The sequence below is a fragment of the Micropterus salmoides genome, unplaced genomic scaffold, assembly GCF_014851395.1.
Source record: "Micropterus salmoides isolate LMB-PRFRI ecotype aquatic unplaced genomic scaffold, ASM1485139v1 Ms_hic_scaffold_3, whole genome shotgun sequence".
In the NCBI taxonomy this organism is placed as follows: domain Eukaryota; kingdom Metazoa; phylum Chordata; class Actinopteri; order Centrarchiformes; family Centrarchidae; genus Micropterus; species Micropterus salmoides.
The window spans coordinates 37,974,822-37,999,092 of NW_024042261.1; the positions used below are offsets into that span (position 1 = coordinate 37,974,822).

Below are 24,271 nucleotides of genomic sequence, written 5' to 3' on the forward strand. Positions count from 1 at the left end.
TGGACTGTCGTGGTGAAGAGAGAGCTGAACCAGGATGCTGTTCTTTAAAACCCTTACTTGTGGTCATGAGGTTTGTAGGTGACTGAAAGAGTAAGTTGCTAACAAGAGTGTGTGTGCTTACCCTTTGGGATAGGGTAAGGAGCTAAGACATCTTGGAGGACCACTGCTTTTCTGCATGTACGGAGTCAGTTGAGGTGGTTTAGACATGTGATCAGGATCCTCCTTGATGCCTGTCTGAATACATCCAACTGGGAGGAGACCCCACACTTGACGCAGAACACACTGGATTATGTGTCCTGTCTAGACTTGGAACATCGTGGGATCCCAAACCTGGAGGATGTGGCTAGGGAGGAGGACATCTGGGCGACGACATTGCTCCGTATAGGCGGTGGAAAATGATGAATGTGTGTTGTATCCCCGTTTCTGCTAGATGCTGAGAAATCTTTTGGTCCCGCTTTTGGTTTCCAACAGCTGAGGCCAGCTCCATCTCTACAAACACTAATGAAGCCTGGACATGTTGGCTTGTCCAGCATCTGCATTACAGCAGTAAAGTGATGGTTGCTGTCCTTGTTGGGATCATAGACTGTGTATGGATTTAGTCTCTGTGACCAACATGTTTCGGAGGAGCGATTGTGAAGGTCACGGTGGCCAGCACCCACACACAGTATAATGAATGGATGAAGCCACCCCGTGGGTTTGTATGGAGAGCAGTGAAGCCAGTTTTGGTCCTATGTAGTACTACTACATGGCTACTTCCTGTTGGCACCAGGGTCTACTGTGCTTGATTGCAAAATATAATACGCAGTTTAATGACGTAGACCAATGTCAGAAACACTGGTATTCTGGTAGTTGGATTTAGTATCACCTCCTTTTAGTTCCAAGAGTTCGTCCCCACAGCAGTGGGAGAGAAATGGAAACAGAACCAGAGACGGTAGAGGTTTGATAAGTTCCTGCAGTGCTTAAGAGATCACAGTCCATTGATATCAGAACCTTGTGATGGTCGTGAAGACTTTTATATTTCCCTCCCATCAGATCGGCGAGCGTGGTGCCAACCTGAGTGGTGGGCAGCGCCAGCGAATCAGCTTGGCCCGCGCCCTCTACAGTGACCGGGATGTTTACGTCCTGGATGACCCACTCAGCAGCCTCGACGCCCACGTGGCCAACCACATCTTCCACAACGCCATCAAGAAGCAGCTGCGCCACAAGACTGTCATCTTCATCACCCACCAGCTGCAGGTGAGACTCCTCCTGACAGGTACGGGAACGCTGCGCTACACCTGTCTGACAAGGAGATCACCTGTGTATGTGTGTGTGTTTGTGTGTGTGCGCGCAGTACCTGGTGGACTGTGATGATGTCATCCTGATGAGAGAGGGGAGTATAGCGGAGCAGGGTAACCATGACAACCTGATGAAACTGAATCGAGACTACGCCGCCATGTTCAATCACTTCCAGCTCGGAGACACTCCTCACATAGAGGTACCTGTCCACCAGTTTACCTGTCTGTCTGTCCACCTGTCTTTCTACCTGTCTGTCTTCCTGTCTGTCTGTCCACCTGTCTGTCTACCTGTCTGTCTTCCTGTCTGTCTGTCCACCTGTCTGTCTACCTACCTTTCTGTCTGTCCACCTGTCTTCCTGTCTACCTGTATGTCTGTCCATCTGTCTTCCTGTCTGTCTGTCTGTCTGTCCACCTGTCTTCCTGTCTGTCTGTCCACCTGTCTACCTGTCTTCCTGTCTGTCCACCTGTCTACCTGTCTGTCTTCCTGTCTACCTGTCTGTCTTCCTGTCTGTCTGTCTACCTGTCTGTCTGTCCACCTGTCTTCCTGTCTGTCTGTCTGTCTGGCTATTGGTCTGGTGATTGGAGGAATCACTCCGAGCTCTGAAGCCAGTTTTACTAGCGGCCAAACTTGTAACACGGTGGAAACTGTCCACCTGTCTACCTGTCTTACTGTCTGTCCACCTGTCTGTCTGTCTGTTTCAGGCTCCCAGCAGGAAGAATGGCGGTTCTCAGAGGAAACCAGCTGACATTAAACCAAAATCAGTGAAGAAGGACACTCCGGTCATCAAGGGTAATGCTGACACATCTGTGTTCTACCTTTTCCCCGCACTTTATAGAAACACAATTGAATTGAACTTTATTCATACAAACATGTCTAACAGTAGCATTTTAACAGCCTTTTTATTTTCGAGGAGAATGTGTCGGTGTCTTTGATTCGATAAGTAATAAATGAATCTGCTTATTTAGATTTCAGGATTTTGTTTGCTTTAATTGAAATACATTTTTATTCCAAACTGTAGAAACCAAACACGTGTTACACATGTCTCATGTGATAATCTCTCAATGTGAAAATGATCGTGTGACATTAAAGGGGAGGAGCAGCAGTGTGGGGGCGTGGCCTGGCCCGTGTTCCGGCTCTACATGGCGGCGTGCGGTGGCTCCGCCCCCTGCCTGTTGATCCTGGCTCTGTTCGTTCTCAATGTGGGAAGCTCCGCCTTCTGCCAGTGGTGGCTCAGCTACTGGATCAACCAGGGCAGCGGGGTGAGACACCTCCTCCTCTTCACCCCCTCATCGTCACCTCTCATCATCACCATCATCACCATCCAACGAAGGTTAAAATCAAGGGCAGCTGAGACCCCACTTGTCCCCCACCCACAGTGCTTTCGTCTCTTTTCCAGGAGGCTGAACAAACGCTCACGTTTGGCCTCATGTGACTCCAAAGACCACAACAACTGTCGTTACAGCAGCCAGGAGCTCTAACGAACCAGCGGTATCCATCACCTTGATAACGACCTAACAGAGGGTCAACAGCTGCGACTCCCTGCAGTCAGAACCCCTTTCATCCAGAGATCCCTCAATAAACAATAAAAGAATATGCGGCAGTATCCTTCATTCGCTCGTTCATACTAAACAAAAGTTAGCAGCGCCATAATCCTGCGACCAAGTGTTCTCTCACACAGCGATCCGGCTTTACGGAACCAGCGGTGTGACAGAAAAAGACCGTTTAACACAACACTGGCTTTTCACAAACATTGTTCCGTCTCTGTTTCTACCAATGTTCCCGGCGGATTGAATCTGACCCCCCTTTCCGGCGCCGTACCTTTCATACAGCGCAGAGATCCGGCATATTGCCCCAATACTCTTGGACAATAAGGCAGAGTGAAAACAGCTAGTCAGAACCGAAGGAGCCTCCACTCTTCGAGTACCTTTGACCAGTCCAGCTGCCCTTGATTTAACCTTCCTTGGAGAACTGTGACCTGGATGACCGAGAACCTTCAAAGACACCTCCTCCTCATCACCTCCTGACTCCTCTCACATCTTTCTGTACCTGTTTTTCCAGAACACCACGGTAACCCAGGGCAACAGCTCAGCTGTGAGCGCCAGCATGAAGGACAATCCAATGATGCAACAGTACGTCGCGGTCTACGCCTCCTCCATGGGAGTCATGCTGCTCTTCAAGCTCTTCAGAGGCATCGCATTCGTGAAGGTGAGGAGAAGACACGCTGAACGCAAACTATGGCGTTACGTCGGCTTTGGTCGTTGCACTCTGAGGTTAAATCCAGCTCGCAGGCTGGACATCAGCTGTGGGCTTTTCTGCTTCTCCCGCCGACTTTAAAAGGTGAAACTCACACTAACAGCTAATGCAACACATGATGTGACACCTGTAGACACACCTGATGTATCGTACAGAAAAACAACAGCCTGGAAGCGTCTGAGTTGAGGTGAAATGATTGATGCCACAGGTGCTCTGGGCCCTGGTTTTGGACTCTATGAACTGTCTTGCTTCACACGTCAGATCAAACCTTTGCACCACACGGCGTCTCTCGTGAGCTGAAGGTGGTGAGTCTTGTTGAATCTGGTTGTGCCCTGCAGGGAACTCTGCGCGCCTCCTCGAAGCTGCATGACCAGCTCTTTCGCAAGATCCTCCGCTGCCCCATGAAGTTCTTCGACACAACGCCCACTGCACGAATCCTAAACCGCTTCTCCAAGGACATGGACGAAGGTAAGGGACTGTCCCAGATGCAGTTCAGTACGTGGCCGAGTCTGGGATCCTTTTGGAAACTAACCTCTTACGTTTTCCCCTCCAGTCGACACACGTCTGCCCTTCCAGACTGAGATGTTAATCCAGAACGTGATCCTGGTCTTCTTCTGCCTGAGTGTTGTCAGCTGTGTTTTCCCATGGTTCCTGGTAGCGGTGGGTCCCCTGGTGTTGTTGTTCGCAGCGCTCCACAGCATCTCCAGGGTCTTCATCCGGGAGCTGAAGCGCCTAGACAACGTGACTATGACGCCCCTCATGTCCCACATCACCTCCAGCATCCAGGGCCTGGCCACACTGCAGGCATATGGCAGGGGCGACGACTTCCTCAACAGGTCAGGGTTGGAACCATGAAAGCCATGATGATCCAGGACCTCACCCCCACGCCTAGTCTGAACATGTTGTTGTTTTCAGGTACCAGATTCTGCTGGACCAGAACCAGGCTCCCTTCTACTTGTTCAGCTGTGCAATGCGCTGGCTGGCGGTGCGTCTGGACGTCATCAGTGTTGGTCTGATCAGCATTACCGCCCTGATGATGGTCCTGATGCATGGGCAGATCCCTCCCGCCTACGCCGGCCTCGCCATCTCCTACGCTGTCCAGGTAACGTAAAGCACCTTCCTGAGTCGTTAATGGCAAACGACACAAAGTCCCAACCCTGTGACAGGAGTCCGTGTCTCCCCCTATTCCAGTTAACAGGACTGTTCCAGTTCACAGTGCGTTTGGCCTCTGAGACTGAAGCTCGCTTCACCTCCGTCGAGAGAATCCACCACTACATCCAGGTACTGGTTACACTGGTTTTCAGGCACCTGTACAGCTGCTGAGTCTGAAAGGTTTTCAAGCGACCATATCCACGAGCATTTAGGTTCTGTGTCATGTGATGAACCGACAGTCCCTGATCAGACCTCTGGGGCCGGCTGCTGATGTGGAGCTGCAGTAGATCTTTAATGTAGAGAGGCGGGAATCACAAGAACAGTGAACTGGATTCTGAATTTAATGGCCAAAGAATCTCAGTGAGACTATTTAGAGGACCTGGTTTAAAGCTCAGCAACAGCATTCTGGACCACAGGTGATTCAAGATTGTCTTACTAAGGCGAGAAGATAATATTTACACGTTTACACAGAAGAGGGTGTTGTGGTCCCTGAACGTCAAACAAACTGATTGGTTAATCCAACTTCCTGTCAGGTGATTTAAAACACCTGTCGTTGCTGGGCAGAATGTCAAAGGAATCTTAGAAAGGTCGACCGGTGTTAGGGATTAAAAAAGAGGCTGGACTCAGCAGCAGTCTCTGTCCCAGCCTGGATAAATCACCATGCCGTCTGTGTCTCAGTCCCTGTCCCAGGAAGCCCCGGCCCGGGTTGAAGGTCGCGCCCCTCCGGCTGACTGGCCCCAGCAGGGGGAGCTGGTGCTCAGGGAGGTGGACATGAGGTACCAGGAGAACCTCCCATTGGTTCTCAACAGGATCACCTGCACCATCCGGCCCAAAGAGAAGGTCGGCATTGTCGGCAGGACCGGATCAGGTAGGACAGGGTTCTGTGTCTCCTCAGGTCGTGGCTTTGACTCTGATGAAGACTCTGAGACCCGCAGTCTGTCTGTGTGTGTGCAGGGAAGTCGTCTCTGGGCGTGGTTCTGTTCAGGCTGGTGGAGCACTGTGGAGGCTCCATCCTGATCGACGGCATCGACATCAGTGACATCGGACTGGCCGACCTCCGCAGCAAGCTGTCCATCATCCCCCAGGACCCCGTGCTGTTCAGTGGGACCGTCAGGTAGGGACGGCTCGTCGCTACATGAAAAGGTTTATCATGTGACAGCATGGCGTGACGTTAGTTAGAACATTGCTTTGTGTGTGTCCCACAGGTTCAACTTGGACCCGTTTCACCAGTACAGCGAGGAGCAGATCTGGGACGCTCTGGAGAGAAGTCACATGAAGGAGTGTGTGAGTACCCACATCTTTGTACTTTATAGTGTTGTCCTGCAGGAAACCAGATGGCCTCAGTGTTCCAGGATCCAGGGGGACCAGGGGCCCGTCCTTCTTTCTTTCTCTGAGTCTGGAGTTAAGAGCTCCTCCAACTGGTTCGTCTTTGTAGTCCAATAACTTCACCGTTAAATCTCCTACAGACTCCATGCGAACTTTAAACGAGACGTAAGATCTTCAACTGGATGGGCGTGACAAGGTTTTTTATGTCTTTCCAACCCGTTCTCCTCCCACATATGGACTCTTTGTCAAGACCCCTTGGCGTCGTTTTTTTAACGCCCGTAAAACTAGTGGTTAACGTTGTGAAACGTCGCAGTTTGGTTAAGTTTAGGCACCAAAACTACTTGGTTAGGTTTAGGAAGGGTTAGGGTTAAAATAACTACGTTACTTGACTTAAATTACAAAAATTAAGTAACGCTACGTAGGTAAGTTACGTAACATCACTAAAAGGAATCAGTGTTTTTGTTTCACACAGAGGAAACGTCCACCCCAACCACCTCCAACTGTTCTGTTGTTAAAGTACTTTTAGCGTTGAACAGTCCCCTCCAGTGCGTAGGAGGATGGCGTGAACTATTGAATTATTTGATTCTGTGGAAATGAGAACGGGCTGGTCTTTCACACTTTTCCTCTTTAAACTTGTTGCTTTTTCCACAATCTCACAAATTCGAGCAGCTCGCTGTGGCGTCCGAGATGGCATCAGAGCAAGAGACTAAAGGAATCATCTGACAAACTGCGACTGCAGCTTTAAAAATAGTTGTTGTGGTTTTAACATCCATTATGGGGTCGCGCGGCAGGGTTATACACTATAATAAACCGGCTGTCTGTCCTCCAGGTGTCCCAGCTGCCCCTGAAGTTGGAGTCGGAGGTGGTGGAGAACGGAGAGAACTTCTCCGTGGGAGAGAGACAGCTGCTGTGTGTCGCCAGAGCTCTGCTGAGACAATGCAAGGTGAGAGACAGACAAGTGAGAGACAGAAAAGTGAGAGAGAGACAGACAAATGAGAGACAGACAGGTGAGAGAGAGAAAAGTGAGTGAGAGACAGAAAAGTGAGAGAGAGACAGACAGGTGAGAGAGAGACAGGTGAGAGACAAACAGGTGAGAGACAGAAAAGTCAGAGAGAGACAGACAGGTGAGAGAGAGACAGGTGAGAGACAAACAGGTGAGAGACAGAAAAGTCAGAGAGAGACAGACAAGTGAGAGACAGACAGGTGAGAGACAAACAGGTAAGAGAGAGACAGACAAGTGAGAGACAAACAGGTGAGACAGAGACAAGTGAGAGACAAACAGGTGAGAGAGAGACAGGTGAGAGACAGAAAAGTGAGAGAGAGACAGACAAGTGAGAGACAAACAGGTGAGAGACAGACAGGTGAGAGACAAACAGGTGAGAGAGAGACAGGTGAGAGACAGACAAGTGAGAGACAAACAGGTGAGAGACAGACAGGTGAGAGAGACAGACAAGTGAGAGACAGACAGGTGAGAGAGAGACAGGTGAGAGACAAACAGGTAAGAGAGAGACAGACAAGTGAGAGACAAACAGGTGAGAGACAGACAGGTGAGACAGAGACAGGTGAGAGACAGACAAGTGAGAGACAAACAGGTGAGAGAGAGACAGGTGAGAGACAGAAAAATGAGAGAGAGACAGACAAGTGAGAGACAGACAGGTGAGAGACAAACAGGTAAGAGAGAGACAGACAAGTGAGAGACAAACAGGTGAGACAGAGACAAGTGAGAGACAAACAGGTGAGAGAGAGACAGGTGAGAGACAGAAAAGTGAGAGAGAGACAGACAAGTGAGAGACAAACAGGTGAGAGACAGACAGGTGAGAGACAAACAGGTGAGAGAGAGACAGGTGAGAGACAAACAGGTGAGAGACAGACAGGTGAGAGAGACAGACAGGTGAGAGACAGACAGGTGAGAGAGAGACAGGTGAGAGACAAACAGGTAAGAGAGAGACAGACAAGTGAGAGACAAACAGGTGAGAGACAGACAGGTGAGACAGAGACAGGTGAGAGACAGACAAGTGAGAGACAAACAGGTGAGAGAGAGACAGGTGAGAGACAGAAAAATGAGAGAGAGACAGACAAGTGAGAGACAGACAGGTGAGAGACAAACAGGTAAGAGAGAGACAGACAAGTGAGAGACAGACAGGTGAGAGAGAGACAGGTGAGAGAGAGACAGACAAGTGAGAGACAAACAGGTGAGAGACAGACAGGTGAGAGACAAACAGGTGAGACAGAGACAGGTGAGAGACAGACAAGTGAGAGACAAACAGGTGAGAGAGAGACAGGTGAGAGACAGAAAAGTGAGAGAGAGACAGACAAGTGAGAGACAGACAGGTGAGAGACAGACAGGTGAGAGACAAACAGGTAAGAGAGAGACAGACAAGTGAGAGACAAACAGGTGAGAGACAGACAGGTGAGAGACAAACAGGTGAGAGACAGACAAGTGAGAGACAGACAGGTGAGAGCCTAACAGGTGAGAGACAAAAAGGTGAGAGACAAACAGGTGATAGAGAGACAAGTGAGAGACAAACAGGTGAGAGAGAGAGAGGTGAGAGACAAACAGTTGAGAGACAGACAGGTGAGAGACAAACAGGTGAGAGACAAAAAGGTGAGAGACAGACAGGTGAGAGAGATACAGGTGAGAGACAAACAGGTGAGAGACTAACAGGTGAGAGACTAACAGGTGAGAGACAAACAAGTTAGAGAGAGACAAGTGAGAGACAAAAAGGTGAGAGAGAGACAGACAAGTGAGAGACAAACAAGTTAGAGAGAGACAAGTGAGAGACAAAAAGGTGAGAGACAAACAGGTGAGAGAGAGACAGGTGAGATACAGACAAGTGAGAGGCAAACATGTGAGAGACAGGTGAGAGACAAAAAGGTGAGAGACAGACAGGTGAGAGACTAACAGGTGAGAGACAAACAGGTAAGAGAAAGACAGACAAGTGAGAGACAAACAGGTGAGAGACAGACAGGTGAGAGACAAACAGGTGAGAGAGAGACAGGTGAGAGACAGACAAGTGAGAGGCAAACCGGTGAAAGAGAGACAAGTGAGAGACAGACAAGTGAGAGACAGGTGAGTGACAGACAAGTGAGAGAGAGACAGGTGAGAGACAAAAAGGTGAGACACAAACAGGTGAGAGACAAACATGTGAGAGAGAGACAGGTGAGAGACAGACAAGTGAGAGGCAAACCGGTGAAAGAGAGACAAGTGAGAGACAGACAAGTGAGAGACAGGTGAGTGACAGACAAGTGAGAGAGAGACAGGTGAGAGACAAACAGGTGAGAGACAAACATGTGAGAGACAAACATGTGAGAGAGAGACAGGTGAGAGACAGACAAGTGAGAGACAGACAGGTGAGAGATACAGGTGAGAGACAAACAGGTGAGAGAGAGACAGGTGAGAGACAAAAAGGTGAGAGACAAACAGGTGAGAGACAAACATGTGAGAGAGACAGGTGAGAGACAGACAAGTGAGAGACAGACAGGTGAGAGATACAGGTGAGAGACAAACAGGTGAGAGAGAGAGAGACAGGTGAGAGACAGACAAGTGAGAGGCAAACGGGTGAGAGAGAGACAAGTGAGAGACAGACAGGTGAGAGACAAAAAGGTGAGAGAAAGACAGGTGAGAGACAGACAAGTGAGAGACTAACAGGTGAGAGACAAAAAGGTGAGAGACAAACAGGTGAGAGAGAGACAGGTGAGAGACAGACAAGTGAGAGACAAAAAGGTGAGAGAGACAGGTGAGAGACAAACAGGTGATAGACAAACAGGTGATAGACAAACAGGTGAGAGACAGACAAGTGAGAGGCAAACAGGTGAGAGAGAGACAAGTGAGAGAGAGACAGGTGAGAGACAGACAGGTGAGAGACAAAAAGGTGAGAGACAATAAGGTGAGAGAGAGACAGACAAGTGAGAGGCAAGCAGGTGAGAGAGAGACAAGTGAGAGAGAGACAGGTGAGAGACAGACAGGTGAGAGACAAAAAGGTGAGAGACAAACAGGTGAGAGACAAACAGGTGAGAGAGAGACAGGTGAGAGAGAGACAAGTTAGAGACAAACAGGTGAGAGACAAAAAGGTGAGAGACAGACAGGTGAGAGACAATAAGGTGAGAGAGAGACAGACAAGTGAGAGGCAAACAGGTGAGAGAGAGACAAGTGAGAGAGAGACAGGTGAGAGAGAGACAAGTTAGAGACAAACAGGTGAGAGACAAAAAGGTGAGAGACAGACAGGTGAGAGACAATAAGGTGAGAGACAGACAGACAAGTGAGAGGCAAACAGGTGAGAGAGAGACAAGTGAGAGAGAGACAGGTGAGAGACAAACAGGTGAGAGACAAAAAGGTGAGAGACAGACAGGTGAGAGACAATAAGGTGAGAGAGAGACAGACAAGTGAGAGGCAAACAGGTGAGAGAGAGACAAGTGAGAGAGAGACAGGTGAGAGAGAGACAAGTTAGAGACAAACAGGTGAGAGACAAAAAGGTGAGAGACAGACAGGTGAGAGACAGACAGGTGAGAGACAATAAGGTGAGAGACAGACAGACAAGTGAGAGGCAAACAGGTGAGAGAGAGACAAGTGAGAGAGAGACAGGTGAGAGACAGACAGGTGAGAGACAAAAAGGTGAGAGACAAACAGGTGAGAGACAAACAGGTGAGAGAGAGACAGGTGAGAGACAGACAAGTTAGAGACAAACAGGTGAGAGACAGTCAGTAACCCTCTGAGCCCTCCTGCCCTGGTTCTGGTCTCTCAGGTCCTGATCCTTGACGAGGCCACAGCAGCCATGGATGCGGAGACGGACGCTCTGATCCAGGAGACCATCAGGAGCTCGTTCCAGGACTGCACCACCCTGACCATCGCCCACCGCTTGCACACCGTCCTCGCCTCAGACCGCATCATGGTGCTCAACCAGGGACAGGTACGCCAGCCCGCAGGAGTCCAACAGGAGTCCAGCAGGTCTGGGGGGGTTAGAGGTTTAGTCTGGGAGCTGGAACTCTTCTCACGCTGCACACCAGGGTTCATGTTGACATTCGGCTCTTGTTAGCTTTACACTGTCTATACCTGACTCAGAAAAGACCAGTAAGGCATCTGGTTCTCATGAACCTCACATTTTCTGATGAACCTACTTCAGTTGAGAGGTTTCCTGCCCCGGGTAGATGAGTCTGCAGGTAGATCCTCTCCGACGGGCCCAGTTCACCGCTGCTTTTACACTCTGTGCATGGGGACGCACCAGGGTCCGTGCAAACTGTGTAATCCTTGTCCTGAAACTGACACCTCTGCTCTGATTGGTTCAGGTGGCGGAGTTTGACGAGCCGTCCAAGCTGCTGGCCAATGAGAACTCTCGGCTGTGCTCCATGCTGGCCGCCGTGGAAAACAAGATCTCCGTCCGAGGATGAGGAGGAGGATGAAGGGCGCGCTGGATTACAGGAAGTCTAGTTTCTGTAGATGTTTATTTAACGGGACAACAAAGATCACATTCGAGGTTGGACTGATGTGATGGTCCTGGTCCTGGTCCTGGTCCTCTTCTGTACTCTATGTTATAGCTAAAGCAGGACGCAGAGTGACGCTGACAGCAGAGCGGCTCTGGGTGTAGAATACTGATCTGTATAAAACTAAAATATTCAGGCTGAAACACGTCTGTTGAATCTGTGTCTTCATCATCTTCATCTTCTCACTGCTGCCTCTTTGCATCATGGGACATATTGTTTGGTGACGTCGTCGCTCTGTTGGTGACCTGATGGGAACCAGGTGTGTGAATCACCTGAGTCGCCCCCCTAAACCCTGGACCGTCATTTTACATGTTTTACTTCGGGGCCCGGCTGTCTGAAGCTGTTCCAGGCTCCTGCAGAGGAAACTGATTATTTAAATGACCTGTGGCCCAGAGGTTGTTTCAAATGATCAGTTTCCTCGATTTTATCAGACAGCTTCTGACTCCCAGAAACTTCATGTTTGTTTCCCTTTTTGTTTTAACGCCGGCTTGTGGAGAGCGGAGATCAGGATCCGGACATAACTCACCTGCAACAGGAAGTACGCTCTGACTGTCTTTTAATTAGGAACGCAGCAGAAGAAGAGGGAGGAGGACAGATTAGTTTATAATAGTTAAAAAGTCAACCTCAGCCAGAAGCCAGAGACACGACGCGCTGCCTTCCTGTCCATCGATCGATCTACGATCGATATGTGAGTGCAGGACGTGTGAAACACTGGAGACGCTGCAGTTACGTGTCGTTGACCACGAGACCACCTGACCGCCTGCGTCCAGCCGTCTCCCCCGACTTCTGATCTCTGTGCAGGGTGAGGACGTCACGCCTTGTTTGGGGATCAGCTGAGACAAACTGGACGACTTGTGTCAGGTTTCGTGAGATTCAAGTGTTGCTGAAGCGCCACGTGAGCTTCTCTCCTCAGAAACACAGGTGTTAGTTCGTGCATCACCTTTATTCTTTGGGAAAAGCTGGATCTGTCACCTGCAGGTGTTTCTGCTCCAGGTGACCTGCAGGTGTTTGTGCTCCAGGTGACCTGCAGGTGTTTGTGCTCCAGGTGACCTGCAGGTGTTTGTGCTCCAGGTGACCTGCAGGTGTTTGTGCTCCAGGTGACCTGCAGGTGTTTGTGCTCCAGGTGACCTGCAGGTGTTTGTGCTCCAGGTGACCTGCAGGTGTTTCTGCTCCAGGTGACCTGCAGGTGCTTCTGCTCCAGGTGACCTGCAGGTGCTTCTGCTCCAGGTGACCTGCAGGTGTTTCTGCTCCAGGTGACCTGCAGGTGTTTCTTCTCCTGGTGACCTGCAGGTGTTTGTGCTCCAGGTGACCTGCAGGTGTTTCTGCTCCACGTGACCTGCAGGTGTTTCTGCTCCAGGTGACCTGCAGGTGTTTCTGCTCCAGGTGACCTGCAGGTGTTTCTGCTCCACGTGACCTGCAGGTGTTTCTGCTCCACGTGACCTGCAGGTGCTTCTGCTCCCGGTGACCTGCAGGTGTTTCTGCTCCAGGTGACCTGCAGGTGTTTCTGCTCCACGTGACCTGCAGGTGTTTCTGCTCCCGGTGAATTGCAGGTGTTTGTGCTCCCGGTGACCTGCAGGTGTTTCTGCTCCCGGTGAATTGCAGGTGTTTGTGCTCCACGTGACCTGCAGGTGTTTCTGCTCCAGGTGACCTGCAGGTGTTTCTGCTCCCGGTGACCTGCAGGTGTTTCTGCTCCCGGTGACCTGCAGGTGTTTCTGCTCCAGGTGACCTGCAGGTGTTTCTGCTCCCGGTGACCTGCAGGTGTTTCTGCTCCCGGTGACCTGCAGGTGTTTCTGCTCCCGGTGACCTGCAGGTGTTTCTGCTCCAGGTGACCTGCAGGTGTTTCTGCTCCAGGTGACCTGCAGGTGTTTCTGCTCCAGGTGACCTGCAGGTGTTCAGGTGTGTGATAGTAAACACAAACACTAACCGATCCGAGGCTCTAACAGGCTCTAACAGGATGTAAATAAAAGCTGTTTAATATCGACGTGACTTCACTGAAGGAAATCGCCTGTGAACCTCAGGTGTGTCCTGCAGATGTGTTTATCTTTCTTCTTCTCCTTTTTAAATCGTGGTGCTTTCTCCCGCCGGTCTGTTACCTGCTGTGTGAAGGTGTTTGTGTTTGTAGTTTTAACGGTTGCTGCTGCTGTCAAACTGTAAACGTGAGATCTGTGACGGCCCGCGCTGGCAGGAAGGACTTCTGACTTGGTTTTTATTTCAGGACGTCCTGTTTGTCCTCCGATCTGCAGGAGACGGCCTCATCACTGATTTAAAAAACATCAAGTGAAAGAGTTGTCCTTTAAAGACACATTACAAGTCACATGACAGCATCATGTCTCGGTGTCTCTGCTGTGTTTCTAACAGCCTTATAGCATGACTTCATAACTGCCTTCAAATACTGTCAATAAAGTTATTTTAAGATTAAAACTTTGTGTTTGTCAAACAACTTTAACTTAATAAAATAATAACAGCTCTGTTTATTTGGTTTTACTCTTTCTCTACATTTCATTCTCACATCTTGTGTCTGGTTTATTGATCCTTGATTTATTTATAGTTATACATTTACACAGAGATCAGAACTTCAGTTTGAGTTTGGTTCCATTTAAAAATCTCTACGTAGTTTTTACTTCTACACCACCAGTCACACGTTTCAGAACAGCCGCCATGTTTGTAGTTCTTCTGTAAATCTAAGTACTTCAAGTCCAGTGAAAAACTTTCAATGCTACCAAAGTTAAAACAACGTTTCCGTCACCAAAACACACATTTTCAGATCTAAATTTAACAATTAAATGAAGGAGTTTTGTTCATTATTTCACTGTAGGATCAAACTATGACCAGCTGCTCTGTCTTCCCTCATTAATATTATATATAATAGATATAATATAGTACAACAATCATTTCCTTCTACTGCTGCAGAATAACTTGAAGTTGTAAAGTCATTATTGATCCCTGAAAATTGTCTTGGAAAGTTTTGCTGACCTAAACTTTGGTTATTCTGCAGTGGCGGAAGGAAATGATTGTTATTATTTGTACTACTATTATATATATTCTATATAATGTTAATGAAGGAAAACAGAGCAGCTGGTCATCAGTTGAGTGTAATGTATTTTTATTCTTTAAAATAGTCTGCACACTCTTTTGTTGTTAATGTGATAATTTAATATAATCCACACCTGTTAGTTACTGCTGGTTTTAAATGATCATATTAAACTGATTTATGTGTGAGTTAATTAGGTGACCTTTGACCCGGTTCGGTGGAGCCGGCTCCACAGCGCCCCCCTCCGGCCTGCACAAACTTTCCCCTGGTGTTGTTACTTCCTGTTTGGTCCGGAGCAGACCCTCCACTGTCCTCTCTTTCTCCTCTGTTGTCTTTGTCTGATTAAAGTGTCCTCCTTCATCTCCCTGTCTCTCCTCCATTACGCGGACTCACCGCCAGCTCACATTAAACCTGACCGGGAGCATCTGGATTCTGTGTCCGGGACGCAGAGCGCAGAGCCGGGATGAGTTCACAAGAGGAGCCGGTGTTCGTCCGGTTCTTCCTCTCCGGCTCCTGATGGATTTCACGTAGACTGTTTGCCCACAAACCACAAATAATGCTCTCTGGTGCTAATTGTAATGAGACTAAGTGCTAACCAGGTTAGTTAAACCAGTGAAATGAACGTTAGTTATCGCTGCTTTCACTCCGCCTGTTAAAGTGCCTGTTTTTTAAAGGTAGTTTGGTGAACTCACTCAAAGCTAAAAGTGCTACAGATTAGCTAGCTTCTGCTAAAACTGGGTTCAGATGTACTTTAAGTTCGGTTGACTTGAGTTTTAAATGGGCTGAACCGAGCCTTAAATGTTGAGTTTAGAGAGTGGAACTCAATTCAAGTGTCCTTTTCGGTGTTTATAGCAGGTTTTGAGTTTAGTTTGACTTTAGTTTACTAAGTTTTTGAATGAAGTTTGGTCTGGTTTCCACAGCGGGTTGAATTCAGTGCGTCTGTGGTTTAAAACTGGGCCAAAATCAGGTTTTAAGTGTTGACAGAGTTCCGGTTCTGGTAATTAGTCCTGTGTTAGACCGGGTAATACAAAAAAAAGTGGGTCTAGAAGCAGCTACACTTGGGTTGAACCCACTTCTTGATGGGTCCTTATTAGTGTTTATAACTGGTCTGGATTTGGTTTGGACCTCAGTTAGTCTTTTGGGTTTTGAATGTCTTGAGGCCCGGCTCACATCCAGGATTACATTCTGCTGGTCTCTGGTTTAAAACTGGGTTTAAATAGACTCAGATTTTGGTTAAATACGTTTTCAATTCATTCCTCTGCTGAAACTGGACAGGTGAACTGGTCCTGACTACATTTAGACCTGGTTTCAAAGGTCTAAATGTAGTCTGACCCAGGTTTAGGACGGTCCAGAGGCAGCTGGTCCCTATTTTAGCGTCCTTGTTGATTGTTTCTGGTCTAAATAAAGGTTTTGTTTGTGAATGTGAGGCCTGGCCTACATAGAGGGTTGACTTTTAAAAACCGGTTCTGGATGTAGTCTGGTCCTTGCTGCCCCTCTGGTGACGGTCTGTGTGGGTTCTGAAGTTCAAAGTCGGGTTTCTGTTGGTATTGGATGCAGTTAGTCCAGGTCTAAGTGGGGTTTAGTCCCAGGTTTAGCTCACAATGGCAGAGCTCCACCAGACTCCGACCTCACTGTGCTGCTGCCGTAAATCCCTGCCGGGCTCTGGGGCCCGTTGTGTCGGGGACCCCAGCCGGCCCTCAGCGGGTCCCGGGTCCCCGCGATGTCCCCTGGTGGACGTAGCCTCGGTGTCTAACTTCCGCAGCTTCCAGCTGCGACACTTCCACCTGGACCTGCGGCTGAATTTTGCCGTGAAGGAGATGAGCGGCTGGTTGGTTCTGGACCTGGTCCCGGTCCAGCCTGGGGTCCATACCCTGGTCCTGGACTCCCACTCCTCCCTCCTCATCCACTCCATAGATTGTAAGGTCCCCGGGGCCGGACAGGAGGCCCCTGTCTCCCTCACGTACCGGGTCGACCCGTTCACAGACTACGGCTCCTCGCTCAACATCAGCCTGCCGTCAGCAGCGGTGAAACCAGGCCGGCTGATCCACATCACGGTCCGTTACACCACCACAGATGGGCCGGCGGTGAGTCCAGAACCTGCAGACCACCTAGACTTTACTATTGATCCATGTGCTGATCACGTCCTCTGGTTATCAATCTATTCAGTGTCTAAAAAAAATGCTCTGGTCTCTCTGTCTACGTCTCTGTGTCTCTTTCTCCCCCGTCTCTCTGTCTGTCTCTCTGTGTGTGTCTCTCTGTTTCTCTGGCTCTTTCTCCCCGTCTCTCTCTGTCTCACTCTGTGTCTCTTTGTCTCTTTCTTCCCCGTCTCTGTGTTTGTCTCTCTCTCTCTGTCTCTCCGTCTCTGTCTCTTTCTGTCCCTCTGTGTCTCTGTCTCTTTCTGTCTCTCTGTGTCTCTTTGTGTGTCTTTCTCTCTGTCTCTCTTTTTCCCCCTGTCTCTCTGTTTCTCTGTCTCTGTGTCTGTGTCGCTCTGTGTCTCTGTCTCTTTCTGTCTCTTTCTGTCTCTCTGTGTCTCTCTTTCTCCCCATCTCTCTCTCTGTGTCTCTATCTCTCTCTCTGTCTCTCTGTGTCTCTCTTTCTCCCCCTGTCTCTCTTTCTCCCCGTCTCTCTCTCTGTGTCTCTGTCTCTCTGTGTCTCTCTTTCTCCCCCTGTGTCTGTGTCTCTCTCTCGCTGTGTCTCTGTCTCTCTGTGTCTCTCTTTCTCCCTCTGTCTGTCTCTGCCTGTGTCCGTGTCTCTCTGTCTCTCTTTCTCCCCCTGTCTCTCTGTCTGTGTCCGTGTCTCTGTGTCTCTTTCTCTGTATGTATGTCTCTCTCTCTGTGTCTGTCTCTCTGTGTCTCTCTTTCTCCCCCTGTCTGTCTCTGTCTGTGTCCGTGTCTCTCTTTCTCCCCCTGTCTCTCTTTCTGTATGTGTGTCTCTCTCTGTCTGTCTCTGTCTCTCTGTGTCTCTCTTCCTCCCCCTGTCTCTCTCTGTGTCTCTTTCTCCCCCGTCTCTCTGTCTACGTCTCTGTGTCTCTTTCTCCCCCGTCTCTCTGTCTGTGTCTCTGTGTGTGTCTCTCTGTTTCTCTGGCTCTTTCTCCCCGTCTCTCTCTGTCTCACTCTGTGTCTCTTTGTCTCTTTCTTCCCCGTCTCTGTGTTTGTCTCTCTCTCTCTGTCTCTCCGTCTCTGTCTCTTTCTTTCACTCTGTGTCTCTGTCTCTTTCTGTCTCTCTGTGTCTCTTTGTGTGTCTTTCTCTCTGTCTCTCTTTTTCCCCCTGTCTCTCTGTTTCTCTGTCTCTGTGTCTGTGTCGCTCTGTGTCTCTGTCTCTTTCTGTCTCTTTCTGTGTCTCTCTTTCTCCCCATCTCTCTCTCTGTGTCTCTATCTCTCTCTCTGTCTCTCTGTGTCTCTCTTTCTCCCCCTGTCTCTCTTTCTCCCCGTCTCTCTCTCTGTGTCTCTGTCTCTCTGTGTCTCTCTTTCTCCCCCTGTGTCTGTGTCTCTCTCTCTCTGTGTCTCTGTCTCTCTGTGTCACTCTTTCTCCCCCTGTCTGTCTCTGTCTGTGTCCGTGTCTCTCTGTGTCTCTTTCTCCCCCTGTCTCTCTGTGTCTGTGTCTCTCTCTCTCTGTGTCTCTGTCTCTCTGTGTCTCTCTTTCTCCCTCTGTCTGTCTCTGTCTGTGTCCGTGTCTCTCTGTGTCTCTTTCTCCCCCTGTCTCTCTGTCTGTGTCCGTGTCTCTGTGTCTCTTTCTCTGTATGTGTGTCTCTCTCTCTGTGTCTCTGTCTCTCTGTGTCTCTCTTTCTCCCCCTGTCTGTCTCTGTCTGTGTCTGTGTCTCTCTTTCTCCCCCTGTCTCTCTTTCTGTATGTGTGTCTCTCTCTGTCTGTCTCTGTCTCTCTGTGTCTCTCTTCCTCCCCCTGTCTCTCTCTGTGTCTCTTTCTCCCCCTGTCTCTTTCTCTCTGTCTGTCTCTGTGTCTCTCTTTCTCCCCCTGTCTCTCTGTCTGTTTTTGTCTGTGTTGTAGATCTGGTGGCTGGACTCTGAGCTCACCTGTGGACAGGTCCGTCCTCTGGTCTTCACTCAGGGACACTCGGTGTGTAATCGTTCCTTCTTCCCGTGCTTCGACACGCCGGCTGTGAAGAGCACGTACACGGCGACAGTCAGGGTGAGTCCTGACCTCTGACCCCAGATCAGGTTCTCCTGGAGGGGCAGCAGGAGGGGAGCTCTAAATCGCGGTTTCTCTTCTTCTTCTGCAGGTTCCAGACGGCGTGACGGTTCTGATGAGTGCGTCTCAGAGCTCGTACTCCAAACAGGACCGGGTCTTCCAGTTCTCCATGGAGTTTCCTGTCCCGTCCTACCTGGTGGCCTTGGTGGCCGGAGAGCTGCAGCACGTCGACGTCGGCCCACGGTCAGTCCTGGTCTGGACTCATGTGGCAGACGCTTTTATCCAAAGCGACTTATATTTGAGGAACAACATACAAGCATCAATACAGCAAGAGGTCTGGGTCCTGGTCTGGGTCCTGGTCTGGGTCCTGGTCTGGGTCCTGGTCTGGGTCCTGGTCTGGGTCCTGGTCTGGGTACTGTGTACAGTTACCATTAGGAGTGTCCCAGTCATGTTTTTTTGCCCCGATCCGTGTCATTTTAACATTGAGTATCTGCAGATTCAGAGTCCTGATCCGGTAGTCTTTACTCGCACACTCGTTCTCCTACATCATTTTTACAGTTTGCACGCATCTATTTTTCGCGGTATATGCGACTAAACTGGTGGAAAGTTAGGTGTTTATTTTAAGGTGGCTTCTCAAACTGGTAGTATTGAACTCAGCTCTTTTAACGGGAGTAAACACAACCCGCAAATAATTGCCTTTAATCTGGTTTACTACAGCGGTATGGGTAGATTTATTTATTCTGAGTTTAAACTGAGTTGAATGAACCCAAAATAAACATTTTGCTGTGATTTAATTACAATAAACAGATCAAACTGATGCTGAACTCGCACTACTTTTAAAATGTTTTTCTGAATGGAGTTTGGCTCAGTCAGGTCTGTGCTATGCTAACTTGTTTCACAGGAAACACGACAGCTGTGATCAAGTAACAGACTCGTGTTTTCTGAACTTACAGGTATTTCAACTTCCTCTCTTACTTTTCTCCCACCTGTCTGTCTCTGTAGCATTAGAGGCTGGCGGTAACGTTACAGTTGAGGCGCTCTGTGCCACTGTGTTAACGTTAGCTTACCTCTGCTGCACGTTGCCGTTGTCGGTCATGGCTGTCCTGTTCACCAGTGTTTTGGTTGTTGTCAACTAAATTACCTTCCGTGCAGGAGTCGTGTGTGGGCGGAGCCATGTCTGCTGTCCTGTGCGGTGAAGAAGCTGGGGGGCAGCGTGGAGCGCTGGCTGGGCGTGGCCGAGGAGCTGTTTGGACCTTACCTGTGGGGCAGGTGCGTTCAGAGTCCGGCATGTTTTCCAGCGTCATGCTCGAACACACCAGTAACCTCTGACTGACCCGCAGGTGTGACATCGTGTTCCTCCCCCCCTCCTTCCCCATCGTGGCCATGGAGAACCCCTGCCTCACCTTCATCATCGCCTCCATTCTGGAGAGCAGCGAGTTCCTGCTGATCGATGTCATCCACGAGATCGCCCACGGCTGGTTCGGCAACGCCGTCACCAACGCCACCTGGGAGGAGATGTGGCTGAGCGAAGGGTTGGCCACCTACGCCCAGCGACGGATCACTACTGAGGCCTATGGTAAGAATACTACTGCGAATACTGCAGCGTAGGATCAGGTACCTACGGTACAAATACTACAGGAAATACAACAGCTACTGCTGTCACCACCTGTCAGTACTACAACATGCTGTACTGCAGTACTGGAGGAAACGTAGTAATGTCCCCTCTCCTCCTCGTCTCCAGGTGAGGCCTTCACCTGTCTGGAAACTGCCGTCCGATTGGACGCCCTACACAGACAGCTGCGTCTCCTGGGAGACAACAACCCTGTGAGCAAACTGCAGGTCAAGTTTGAACCAGGTAAGCAGGCCAGGTGAGCAGAACCTTAGACCAGGTGAGCAGACCAGGTGAGCAGAACCTTAGACCAGGTAAGCAGAACTTTAGACCAGGTGAGGAGAACCGCAGACCAGGTGAGGAAAACCTCAGACCAGGTAAGCAGACCAGGTGAGCAGGACCATAGACCAGGTTAGCAGACCAGGTGAGCAGAACTTTAGACCAGGTGAGGAGAACCGCAGACCAGGTGAGGAAAACCTCAGACCAGGTAAGCAGACCAGGTGAGCAGGACCATAGACCAGGTTAGCAGACCAGGTGAGCAGAACCGCAGACCAGGTAAGCAGGACCGCAGACCAGGTGAGCAGGACCATAGACCAGGTTAGCAGACCAGGTGAGCAGGACCGCAGACCAGGTGAGCAGGACCATAGACCAGGTTAGCAGACCAGGTGAGCAGAACCATAGACCAGGTTAGCAGACCAGGTGAGCAGGACCGCAGACCAGGTGAGCAGGACCATAGACCAGGTTAGCAGACCAGGTGAGCAGAACTTTAGACCAGGTGAGCAGACCAAGTGAGCAGAACTTTAGACCAGGTGAGGAGAACCGCAGACCAGGTGAGGAGGACCATAGACCAGGTTAGCAGACCAGGTGAGCAGGACCATAGACCAGGTTAGCAGACCAGGTGAGCAGGACCATAGACCAGGTTAGCAGACCAGGTGAGCAGAACCGTAGACCAGGTGAGCAGAACCGTAGACCAGGTGAGCAGACCAGGTGAGCAGAACCGTAGACCAGGTGAGCAGACCAAGTGAGCAGAACTTTAGACCAGGTGAGCAGACCAAGTGAGCAGAACTGCAGACCAGGTCAGCTGACCAGGTGAGCAGACCAGGTGGTTTGTTTCCATCAGTAGGACTCCACATTAAGGCTCGTCCCCTGGTCCTCTGCTCCCCTGGTCCCCTTGTCCCATGGTCCTCTGGTCCGGGACAGGTGGAGGAGACAAGTTAGAGGTCACTGTCTTCATGAGACAAGCCTCTCGGGTATTTAAATATCCTCAGTAGAGGAGCCGCCGCTCACAGACCTCAGGAGAACCGTGGCGCCGACGTTAGCTTAGCACCAACCGGCAAAGCTGATCAGACAGAAATCTCGCCACAAAACTAGCCGCTAACTTCGGACAGGCCACCAAAAACAAGGACTGTCCCCAGAAGCGAGGACGTCTGGTCATTCTGACTTAGGGGGCAGATGGACGGTACCTCAGGAACAGGTCTTGGGCTGAGTATCCAGCCAGTGACAGTAGGCTAACTATAAGAAGACTAATGGAAGACCAATCACAGCCCGGGTCGGGCGGGACACAGTATGTTTACGTAGTAGTATGTACTCTAAACACATGGCAGCGCTAAATATCTACAAAATGGCTCAAATAAAAACTACATAATGAGCCTTTTAAATACCGGCCCATTGTGAGAAAACTAAAACAGCGACAGCAGGTCACCTGGGGCGCACGTGAGCGCCTCTGCTCTCTGTCGTTACACGCAGGTGAGAACGTTACGTAGAGCCACTTTAATAAAATCGCTTCATCACTTCTGTGTAAATACATCAGGTTTAACACGTGAAAGGTAAACTTACCGGTTTACCTGAAGGAGGCAGAGTCCACACACACAGGATGCTGACTGAAGGAGCGCTTTGTTTGTATAGTGAGTACGTCCCACAAGTCACACTGTCTCCTCCTGCCGGACTCTGTGCCCCCCCCCCCCCCCCCCCCCCCCTTCAGCACTGGGACATCTGAGCCATAGAGTTAACTAATAACTAGCTTGTTTTACATTAGCTGGATGATTGTTAGCTTAGCATAAGCAGCTCTGAGCTATGTTATGTAGACGTAGTGCTGCTACTAAAGGTTCAGGGTCTGGTTAGGTTATTATAAGCCTTAGCTTAGCTGAGATGCTGTCTGCTTTAGCACAGTTAGCACTTAGCGTGTCTGTGTGCTGCCACTAGGGGCCAGCACTGAGCTACCTGTTCTACACACACCTGTACACAGACTGAACCCTGCAGGTGAGATGACATCACAGTGACCCTCTCTCTCTGCTCCAGGTGTGAACCCCAGCTCTCTGATGAACCTGTTCACCTACGAGAAAGGTTTCTGCTTCGTCTCCTACCTGTCGCAGCTCTGTGGAGACGTCAGGCGCTTCGACTGTTTCCTGAGGGTCAGCGCACACACGCACACGCACACACACGCACACGCACACACATGCACGCACACGCACACACACACACGCTAACTGAGCTAACTAGCTAATAGCAGATTACATACAAAGTCAATGCAGGACGTGATGAATGTGATCAGGTGACATATCGGTGTGTGTGTGTGTCATTGTGTGTTACTGTGTGTCATTGTGTGTCATTGTGTGTCATTGTGTGTCATTGTGTGTGTGTGTCATTGTGTGTGTGTGTTACTGTGTGTGTGTGTGTGTGTGTGTCATTGTGTGTGTGTGTTACTGTGTGTGTGTGTGTGTGTGTGTGTTTTCAGGACTACATCTCGGAGTTTAACTTTAAGAGCGTGGTGGCTCAGGACCTGATCGACTACTTCCTGGGTTACTTCCCGGACCTGAAGGACGCCGCCGTCGCCCAGAGAGAAGGTGGGGGTGGGGGTGGGGCTCATTCATGACTCATTCACAGAGATGCTGACCGAAGCGGTGACATCACTTCCTGTCTGTGTGTGTGTCAGGTCTGGAGTTCGAGCGCTGGCTCAGCGGGTGTGGCCCTCCTCTGTATGAGCCGGATCTGTCAGCAGGGGGCGCTCTGACCCAGCCGGTCCAGGATCTGTGCGACCTGTGGAGGAGCGGCTCCGCCCCCGACCAGAAGACCGTCTCCACCTTTGACCTGTCGGCCTGGAGCACCTTCCAGATCGTCCTGTTCCTGGACCGCATGCTGGACCTGTCCCCTCTGCCCCACGGTACGCTCACACGGGTACTAATACTACTACTACTACTACTACTACTACTGATTCTATTACTACTTCTACTGATACTAATACTACTCACACGGGTACTTTGATACGAATACTGATTAATGCTGGAGTCTGAGATTTAGAATTGGAAAGGAACAGAACATATATACTCAAGTAAAGTACAAGTACCTTACATTTGTACTTGAGCTGCTGAGACGTCTTGACTGAGGGAGTCACTGACGGGTGTGATGAGACGGGTGAGGTCTCACCTGTCTCTGTCCCTCAGATGTGATGGCGAGTCTGTCCGGCTGCTACTCGTCCCTGTTTGACGGTCTGAATGCTGAGGTCCAGATCCGCTGGCTGCAGATGGTGGTCAGGAACAGCTTCTACCCGGACCTGCCCCGAGTCCGAGCCTTCCTCCACAAACACGTAAGATCCTGGTTCTGATCCTGATGCAAGTACTTGTGCTGTACTTTTATTACTAGCTACTATCTGAATGAAAACTCTCCTGCAGTATCATCTCGTTTCCTGGGTGTCTCACCTGCGTCTCTCCTGCCTCTCTCCTGCCTCTCCTGCCTCTCCTGCCTCTCTCTCCTGCCTCTCTCCTGCCTCTCCTGCCTCTCCTGCCTCTCTCTCCTGCCTCTCTCCTGCCTCTCTCCTGTCTCTCCTGCCTCTCTCCTGTCTCTCCTGCCTCTCTCTCCTGCCTCTCTCTCCTGCCCCTCTCTCCTGCCTCTCTCTCCTGCCTCTCCTGCCTCTCTCTCCTGCCTCTCCTGCCTCTCTCTCCTGCCTCTCTCCTGTCTCTCTTGCCTCTCTCCTGTCTCTCCTGCCCCTCTCTCCTGCCTCTC

At 50.1% G+C, this 24,271-nt stretch overlaps 2 protein-coding genes across 4 annotated transcripts in view; both read left to right on the forward strand.

Annotated features, from left to right (window-relative positions):
- abcc5 (ATP-binding cassette, sub-family C (CFTR/MRP), member 5) overlaps positions 1 to 11,630 on the forward strand; it is a 36,564-nt gene extending 24,934 nt beyond the window's left edge. For all 3 annotated transcript variants that reach the window (XM_038692458.1, XM_038692459.1, XM_038692461.1), the window contains 15 exons: positions 1,033 to 1,236; positions 1,334 to 1,477; positions 1,980 to 2,067; positions 2,368 to 2,537; positions 3,337 to 3,483; positions 3,870 to 3,999; positions 4,085 to 4,367; positions 4,447 to 4,633; positions 4,723 to 4,812; positions 5,362 to 5,551; positions 5,638 to 5,797; positions 5,889 to 5,967; positions 6,839 to 6,952; positions 10,752 to 10,916; positions 11,293 to 11,630. In XM_038692458.1, the coding sequence (XP_038548386.1) occupies positions 1,033 to 1,236; positions 1,334 to 1,477; positions 1,980 to 2,067; positions 2,368 to 2,537; positions 3,337 to 3,483; positions 3,870 to 3,999; positions 4,085 to 4,367; positions 4,447 to 4,633; positions 4,723 to 4,812; positions 5,362 to 5,551; positions 5,638 to 5,797; positions 5,889 to 5,967; positions 6,839 to 6,952; positions 10,752 to 10,916; positions 11,293 to 11,394 (2,253 nt within the window). In that variant the 3' untranslated portion in view covers positions 11,395 to 11,630. The remainder of the gene's footprint in view (positions 1 to 1,032; positions 1,237 to 1,333; positions 1,478 to 1,979; positions 2,068 to 2,367; positions 2,538 to 3,336; positions 3,484 to 3,869; positions 4,000 to 4,084; positions 4,368 to 4,446; positions 4,634 to 4,722; positions 4,813 to 5,361; positions 5,552 to 5,637; positions 5,798 to 5,888; positions 5,968 to 6,838; positions 6,953 to 10,751; positions 10,917 to 11,292) is intronic.
- A 3,152-nt stretch (positions 11,631 to 14,782) lies between these two features.
- Positions 14,783 to 24,271, forward strand: part of rnpepl1 (arginyl aminopeptidase like 1) — an 11,847-nt gene continuing 2,358 nt past the window's right edge. Inside the window, exons 1-10 of the mRNA XM_038692462.1 lie at positions 14,783 to 16,602; positions 18,523 to 18,663; positions 18,755 to 18,906; positions 19,816 to 19,932; positions 20,004 to 20,239; positions 20,405 to 20,518; positions 22,571 to 22,683; positions 23,007 to 23,115; positions 23,205 to 23,432; positions 23,713 to 23,855. Coding sequence (XP_038548390.1) covers positions 16,120 to 16,602; positions 18,523 to 18,663; positions 18,755 to 18,906; positions 19,816 to 19,932; positions 20,004 to 20,239; positions 20,405 to 20,518; positions 22,571 to 22,683; positions 23,007 to 23,115; positions 23,205 to 23,432; positions 23,713 to 23,855 — 1,836 coding nt within the window. The 5' untranslated portion in view covers positions 14,783 to 16,119. The remainder of the gene's footprint in view (positions 16,603 to 18,522; positions 18,664 to 18,754; positions 18,907 to 19,815; positions 19,933 to 20,003; positions 20,240 to 20,404; positions 20,519 to 22,570; positions 22,684 to 23,006; positions 23,116 to 23,204; positions 23,433 to 23,712; positions 23,856 to 24,271) is intronic.